The sequence below is a fragment of the Arachis ipaensis genome, chromosome B5 (genome assembly GCF_059453495.1).
Source record: "Arachis ipaensis isolate K30076 ecotype BB chromosome B5, ASM5945349v1, whole genome shotgun sequence".
NCBI lineage: Eukaryota > Viridiplantae > Streptophyta > Magnoliopsida > Fabales > Fabaceae > Arachis > Arachis ipaensis.
In genome coordinates, this window is record NC_142440.1 from 135,468,332 (window position 1) to 135,477,155 (window position 8,824).

Here is an 8,824-nt window from a genome sequence, read left to right on the forward strand (position 1 = left end):
GAGTGTTGGCTCTACAGTAACAAAAGTGGTGATCCTTCTTCAATGTACCAGCAAGGAATAAGACGCCGTCAAGGGAACCGGTGTTAGCGGGGACATCCTCAAGTCGAGTAAAAAATGGTGATGCTTTTATCAATTAGTGTAACCCTTTGTCAATTACTTTCATGGTGGTCCCGTTGGTTGGAACAAATTGTTTAATCTTCTGCAAAGAATGGTAGTCCCATATTTTTTAACTTGTTTGCATGACACATTTTATCACATTTAGAAATATTTATGCATTTGTTGAAACTAATGATTAGCAGAAAGGCTAGTATCACTTTTTGTCATAATAAAAAAAAGACATATATGTTCCTGATTCTTTAGTTAACTGTTGTCCCAATTTATTTGAATGATAATTCTATTTGTACTAAACAGATGGAGGAATTTGTTATTCCTGTGTTCCACCATGGGAGAAAATTTGTGAGGAACAAACAGGGAGAGTACAGTTATCAGGATGGGTTAGTTGAGAGATTTCCAGAGATGGATTTGGACCTTATGAACTTCTTTGACTTGAAGGAATTGTTCAAGAGTCTGGGATACGATGATTACAAAGCAATGATATGGTTTGATCTGAATGCTGCTAATTTTGAAGCCGATTTGCATCCTATTTTTGGAGATTTAGATATCAATGCTTTAAGGGAGCACAAAATGCAGAATAAGGAGTGTGAGGAGTTCTATATATATTTTGAGCATAATATTCTTGGTAGTGAAGATGCTATAGCGTGTGATGAAACTGGTGATCTTTCTATTTCTGATGATGACAGTGATGATGATGGTTACGAGAGCGCTGAAGATGAGCTGTACAAGCTTCCACTGGCTGGTGTTGATGAATCAGACACTGATATTGAAGAGGAGCCTGCAAGAGTGATAAAAAAGAAAAAGGTTGCGGACAGTAACCGTTCTCCAACTGAAAAGAAAGTGACTTCTCCAAAAGGAATGAAAGTTACTAACGAAGAGACTCATGTAACTAGCAATTCCCCTAAACCTTGAAAGAAGAAGGAGTATAAGAAGGTGAGAAGGAGTTCAAGACTGCAACAACAAACCAGAAAACACATGGAGAACTCCAACTCAAGTCAGATCCCAATTGAAATTGGAGATGATGGGGATGAAGACCATCATGAACATCATGAACATGCACAAGATGCTGAAGAGGCTGGGGATGACTCTTTTGTTGGATCTTTTTTGGGGGAAACGCGTGCTCACAAGGAGTCAGATGATGAGAAAGCCTTTAACTATGAATCAGAAGACTTGCACACTCCTGTTGAAAGCAATGCAGAGAATGATGTTCATAGGACTGATTTTGATTACTTCTCGGAGGGTGCTGAATTTGGAGAAGTGAAGCTAGAAATTGGTACTAAAGGACTGGACAATAGCTCAGAGTAGAGAATTACAGTGGCTAAAAAATGACAAGTTGAGGTCAAGAGCCAAGTGTGTTGAGAAAAATTGTCCCTTCTTAATTTTCTCATGAAATTCAAGTGAAGATTGTTTTTAAATCAAGACTTTTTTTTTTTCATGAACATACATGCAATCGGGACTTTAAAAAGCAATTAGGCAGATGTGAGATGGTTTATTGAGAAATTTAAGAAGTGATTACGAATATAGCCAAAGCTCACACAAAAGAAAGTATTGGAACACATAAAACAGGATTATAACATATAAATTCACTACAAAAGCATGCAAAGGGCACTTAAGAAGGCAAGAAAGTTAGTAATTGGCAAGGAAGGTGAACATCAAATTCATTAACACCAACATCCATCATATATCATACAATGATTCAAAAATAGTTATTCATTATCGCATTCATAATAATACAATTATAAATACTACTACATTCATGCTTCAACTATCTAAGTTGATTCACTCAAAACCTTTGCTCCACACATTCACAATTATTGCAACTAAGAAACCAGCCATAAAATACACAACATTCCTTAATCTACTATCAGTAATTGAGAGATTCTATGGTGCTTATCAAGAAAATCAACATAATATGTTGTCCTTATGTGTCAATTGTTGATTGAAGGCTATTTTTTTAAATGAAAAAGAGAAAAGAAAGATTAAATTAAAGTAATATAATAAAAAATTTATTATAATAATAAAAATTTTGAGAATTTTTTTAAATAAATTAATTAAATATTTTATTTATCAAAATATATTATTATAAGAATATTTATTAATTAATGTAATATTATTTATTCTATTTATATTAAAAACAAGATGTATATACATATATTTTGTTTACACTATAAATAAAATAATATAAACAAAATATTAAAAAAATCTATTAATGTCTGAAATAATAATAATATATATATAATTAATTAAAATAATAAATATTTAATATTTTTTATTATAAAATTGTTAAAACATAAACTTAGATGAGTTATGTAAATCAATTTTACTTTCTAAAATAATCCAAAATAAACTATAAATACTGTCTTTTTAGTTATCCAATAGTCTATCATAAAAATTAAATAGATATATAAGTATCTCATTTACACTTTAAATAAAATTGACTAAAAAAAATTTAATACATATCTCGTTTACATCCTAAAAAAAATTAAATTAAATGTCCTTCTACGATCGCAAGAATTTTAGTCAGGTTGGGATTGCTGCATCCATAGCACCATCATAAATAAAAAAAGAATAAATTATTATTTATCAAAATTGTATTAATTTAATAAAATTAAAAATTATTCAATAAAATTATTTATTATATCATTTCAATAATTTTATCAAATTTAATTTTAATGAATATGAAATTAATTTATATATTTTATGAATTAAAATATCAATGCTTAAATCTTTTATATTAAAATCAAATTATTTAAGTTCAATTATTTTTTATGATAAAAAAAAACGAGGACTCATATTACATTTGTACAAATAACAACGCTAAAAAAATTATACAAGATCAATAGTTTAGAGCCAAGTATTAATTCTTCGTAAAGCTATATTTTTTTGTCATACTTAGGATGTAAACGAGATACATATTAATTTTTTTTTAGTCAATTTTATTTAAGGACAATTTACCCAAATAAATAAAATGGGTGAAAGCTTTACTCAAATACTTAAAACAGAAATCCCTTACGTATATGTGCATTTTCATACTTCTATGTAAATCGTGGGAAGCTACCACGGTTTCTGATTTTAACATAAACCGTGGCAAGCTACCACAGATTATGGTGTTTGTGGTTTGTGTGTAAACCGTGGCAAGCTCCAACGGTTTACGAAGAGAGAGAAAGTTAAGCATAAACCGTTGAAGGAGGAATTTTTATCATAAACCATTTATTTTTAGATGTTTGATTGCATCAATGTGGTATCATTTAGACTGCGCATGATAATTGTGACAGAATACATGTATATAATAGAAGCTCAAACCGCTTAAACTATCAAATACGTAGCAGATAATATATTAGACAATTCTCAAACCTTTTTAACTATCATTTCCTGTTACTTCATTATTGTGTCATGTCATGCACCCAACAAAACAAATCTAATGTAATCTAATCTTCACTCTCAAATCTCAATACTCACGGCTCAATACACAATAGTAAACACAATTTTGTTAACACATTCATCGTATTTTTTTTAAGTTTTGGATTATAAAATTAAAGTATCAATTATATGTATAAAATATATATTAAAATATAAAATATATATTAAAAATAAATAAAATAATATATATTTATACAAAAATATATAATAATTGATATATATTATATAATAATTGATATATATATAATTATATGTATAAATATATATTATTTTATTTATTTTTAATATATATTTTATATTTTAATATATATTTTATACATATAATTGATACTTTAATTTTATAATCCAAAACTTAAAAAAATACTATGAATGTTTTAACAAAATTGTTTTACTATTGTGTGTTGAGTAGTGAGTATTGAGATTTGAGAGTAAAGATTAGATTACATTAGATTAGTTTTGTTGGGTGCATGACATGACACAATAATGAAGTAACAGGAAATGATAGTTAAAAAAGTTTGAGAATTGTCTAATATATTATCTGCTATGTATTTGATAGTTTAAGCGGTTTGAGCTTCTATTATATACATGTATTCTGTCACAATTATCATGCGCAGTCTAAATGATATCACATTAATACAATCAAACATCTAAAAATAAATGGTTTATGATAAAAATTCCTCCTTCATAAACCGTGGGAGCTTGTCACGGTTTATGCTTAGCTTTTTCTCTTCGTAAACCGTTGGAGCTTGCCACGGTTTACACACAAACCACAAACACCATAATCCGTGGTAGCTTCCCACGGTTTACATAGAAGTGTGAAAATGCACTAAGGAATTTCTGTTTTGTGTATTTGAGTAAAGTTTTCACCCAATTTATTTATTTAGGTAAATTGCCCTTTATTTAAATTGTAAATGAAATATTTATATATTTATTTAATTTTTATGATAGACTATTGGATAACTAAAAAGACAGTATTTATAGTTTATTTTGGATTATTTTAAAAAGTAAAATCAATTTACATAGCTCATCTAAGTTTATGTTTTAATAATTTTATAATAAAAAATATTAAATATTTATTATTTTAATTAATTTTATATATATTATTATTATTTCAGACATTAATAGACTTTTTTAATATTTTGTTTATATTATTTTATTTATAGTGTAAACAAAATATATATATATACATCTTGTTTTTAATATAAATGGAATAAATAATATTACATTAATTAATAAATATTCTTATAATAATATATTTTGATAAATAAAATATTTAATTTATTTATTTAAAAAATTTCTCAAAATTTTTATTATTATAATAAACTATTATAATAAAATTTTATTATATTACTTTAATTTAATCTTTCTTTTCTCTTTTTCATTTAAAAAAATAGCTTCCAATCAACAATTGACACATAAAGACAACTTGTTATATTGATTTTCTTCATAAGTACCATAAAATCTCCCTCAGTAATTTTATTTGGAGTTTCCTTATTTCTAAGTATAGTCCATTTTCAGTCTTAGAATTCTCTCCTCCAAATCAATTAATCTATCTTCTACTCCCTGCTTAGAACTTTGAACCTCCACATCTCTAGTAATATCATTCAACCATCTAATAAATTTGCAGTATGACAAATTGTCCTATAAATACAACTAAAAAATATACCATAAATAGTAACTATGAATTTCAATTCAACAGAACACTCAAAACTCAAATAATTAGTTAACTTATAAAAATTAACTACTAATTAGTTAAATTATAAAAATACATATTTGATATTCATTAAATAAATTGATTAAGCTATTTTAAAAATATTTAATTATTCAATTATAATAAATTGAATTATTCTGTTATGTTCAATTTAATTATTTTAGTAATTGATTATTTTATTTAAAAATATGTAAATGAAAAGATATTGTAAAATATAAATAATTATTTTTTGTGATCAAAGTATTTAAAAAATAAAATAAAATAAAAACTTGACTTACACTGCGTGTCCACGATCCTTATGGTTAGTGCGCCCGCATTGTAGCATATTCTCTGCAACTGAATGAGAAAGCATGCCATGAAGCGTGAAATCTCTCTCTCTCTCTCTCTGAAACAATTTAAAAAAGGCGGGAAAACACTATGGACTCTCACTCTGTCATTCATCACTGTTAGTCTGTTGTTACCGCCTTACCTTCCTTTTCTCTGAATTTACAGCTAGCTACGATTTTCTCTTCTTCTCTCATATTATTGCTAAAGGTACATACCTCGAATTTCATTTTCCATTTTCTCGAGAAAATCAAACTGCAGTACTGCACAATGATCAACTTGTTCCATTTAATTTTCCGAATATGCAAATCCAAATTACTTGCTCGAAGGAAAATTCGATATTCATTTGCATTTTCACGTACGTCAAAATTATTCTTCAGAGAACTTTTATAGATATATGATTTGTTGCGATTAGATAAATTCGTCCACTATCAGTTTATAAATAGTTGATGAAATTGATTCATGTGTGTTTGATTATTGGTTTTGTTTGAAGGAAAATGGAGCAACTGAGGGCAGCATGGGCAGCGAAGACTATCGTTATGATCATAATCACTTCCATTCTTTTCCAATGCGTCTGCGGTGTTAACCACACCGTCGGCGAAACTTCTGGCTGGGATCTCACTTCCAATATCCAGGCCTGGGCCTCTTCCGCTACCTTCTCCGTTGGCGATGATCTCGGTATATACCTTTATACGTACAATGCATTATTATCTCTTCTGTATATGAATTCCAGTTCAAGAAATTAACAACATATGATGATTCGTTTCCACCATCTTAATTCGATCTTCAAATCTAGCACAATGCACATGCATAACTGATTGACTGCTTCGGTTTAGTTAAACTTTCGATCTATTTTGAGCAAATATCAGAATTCATGTCTAACAAACACACTTCTGTGTAATTTATTTATTTATTAACAGAAAGGCATAACGGTTTTCGTTCTCCAAAATGTTCCTTACTAACAGAAACAGTGCCATTGTGCCAAAGCCAGTCACGTTTTTTACATAAACACTTCAGATCTACACTTTATTTAAGAAGATCAAATTAAGTGAATCTACTTTTTTTTTTTTTGACGGAGAATCTACTTTGAATAAATGGAATGAAGTTCAATTCTATTGTAAACTTACCTAAGATCAACCATGGAAACTGGAGCATTAACGATTATCAATTTCTAACCCTCTGAGTCTCTGTTGCGTGTTGACAGTGTTCTTGTATACGCCGGTCTATGATGTGGTGGAGGTTAACCAACAAGGTTACGACACGTGTACTATCGCCAACGCCATGGCCACGTACAGCTCCGGGGAAACAGTGATCCACCTCACGGTACCTGGAACCCGCTACTTCGTTTGCGGCAGATTGGGCCACTGTCAACAGGGCCTAAAACTTCAAGTCCAAGTCCAGACCCAGGCCCAGGGACAGACCCAATCCAACAATAACGGTGCTCCTCCACATTCTTCTGGCAACTCCCTTCCGGCTCCGCCTCATTCTGCCCCCGACACTCCTCCTGCTGACGTTCCAGAATCTTGCGATTGCTCACGTGCTGACCACATGCTTACGTCGATTACGCTCGTGATCACCACCGTGATCCTCTCTTCCGCTCGCGCTTCGTTCCTCTTCCCACTTAAGCATCATCTCCTGCTGGTTTTCACCTGAAGCGGTGAGCTTCCTCTGCTTCCAACCACACATTTTTAGTTACCTATTATGGACTATTCCTTTTGATGGCATCATATGATGGGTGATTTCATTCATTTCATTTCACTTCAGTCAATTGCTCTGTTGGTTGGGCGTATTGTATTCGAAATTGTTCTGTCAGTTTGACTTCTCGTATGTTTAGTCTTGCTTAATTGAATTTCTATTCCTTCTTCCATTTAGTTGTTAATTTTTGTTTACAGAATAAATGTGAATCAAAACCTTTTTTTCGGGAAGAAACAGAATTAAACAATACCTATGTTTTGCATTACTGCTTTCAAAGGCTGATTTATTTAACAGCATTTTCCTTAGTTATATCCTTTGTATTTTTCTGGTTATGCTTCCACAGTCTAAGAAATATCATGAAAAAAATAAGCGTGGCCCTGATAACCCCACGCCCACGAAATTGTTAGACACATAATAGAGCAGTGGGGACAGCACCATTCCCATTAGTTTTTGTGGTGTAATGATCATCTCCATGGCTACCCTTCTAAGTTCTGATTCTCTGAATCTGATTCTTAAATCCCCACATGAAAATCATTGAGAAAAAGATATATTTGTTGAGATAAAAAGTATGAAAAATATTGCTACTAACTAGTTTGTAGAAAATTGACTGGAATCATGACAATTATTTAAACTTTAACGTGTACATTATGCTTGAGGTTGATTTTTTTTATTTTTTATTTTTTATTTTTTATTTTTTTTGGAAGAGGCTGAATACTTTGTTAGGTACTTAGGTGGGAAAATGCTGAGGAGAATTTAAACATATATACAATCCGTGTCCACGACAACTTTTAATTTGATGATGATGTTTGGTTTGTTTTTCATAAATTTAAGGCATACAAATATTTGAGGACTCCAATTGAACGTTCCCCCAACAGTGTCGTTTTTGTATACATACGCTGACATATCTCATTACAAATATAATCGCCACCACAGATGTTGATGAGTGAGAGGGGAAAAATTGGAAAAAAAACAGAAGGCACATAAAAGGAATGAACGGCTATGATTTGAATTGATATTTGTAAGTTATGCTAGTTGTATTTTATGAACAATTATTTTCAATCCAACCAAGAAGGTTGGAGCAAAGACAAAATAAAGTTCAATAATGCTTTAATAGATGCTATAAACATCTCTAAAACTCTCTTGTTTTTCATAGACGCTCAGAAAAGGACTCGACATTATGAATTTGCATTTTGAAATGATGACCAAGGAAAAAATGGAAGGGGCGAGGGGGTGTAGACGGTGTAGTTTAACTTCAAACTGGACAGAGGAAATAAACATAATGGTTGTTTTTTCTTTCTTTCTTTCTTTCTTTTTTTTTTCTTTTGTTTTTGTTTTCAGGGAGGCTTCCTTCTCAGCTTTTTATTCATCAAAATTTTCCATACTTTAGGACATAGAATTCTTCAGGGGTATTCTGTAGTCTGCACCCTTATGACCTTATGTTGAAAAAACTGCCTAGTGCTTACTACTAGCTTAAATAGCCTCTTGTTGAAGGAAGCACTTACTGTTATGTTCCATGCACTGTCTGGTTCCCCCTAGTCAATAGCTTCAGGTCCACAGCTG

General features: G+C 30.6%; 1 protein-coding gene across 1 annotated transcript; it reads left to right on the forward strand.

The window, feature by feature from the left end:
* The first annotated feature begins 5,683 nt into the window (after positions 1-5,683).
* Positions 5,684-7,484, forward strand: LOC107641048 (uclacyanin 1-like). Its single transcript, XM_016344557.3, has 3 exons — positions 5,684-5,779; positions 6,063-6,247; positions 6,774-7,484. Exons 2-3 carry the CDS (start codon positions 6,067-6,069, stop codon positions 7,220-7,222), a joined length of 630 nt encoding a protein of 209 aa, XP_016200043.1. The 5' UTR covers positions 5,684-5,779; positions 6,063-6,066; the 3' UTR covers positions 7,223-7,484.
* The last annotated feature ends 1,340 nt before the right edge of the window (positions 7,485-8,824 follow it).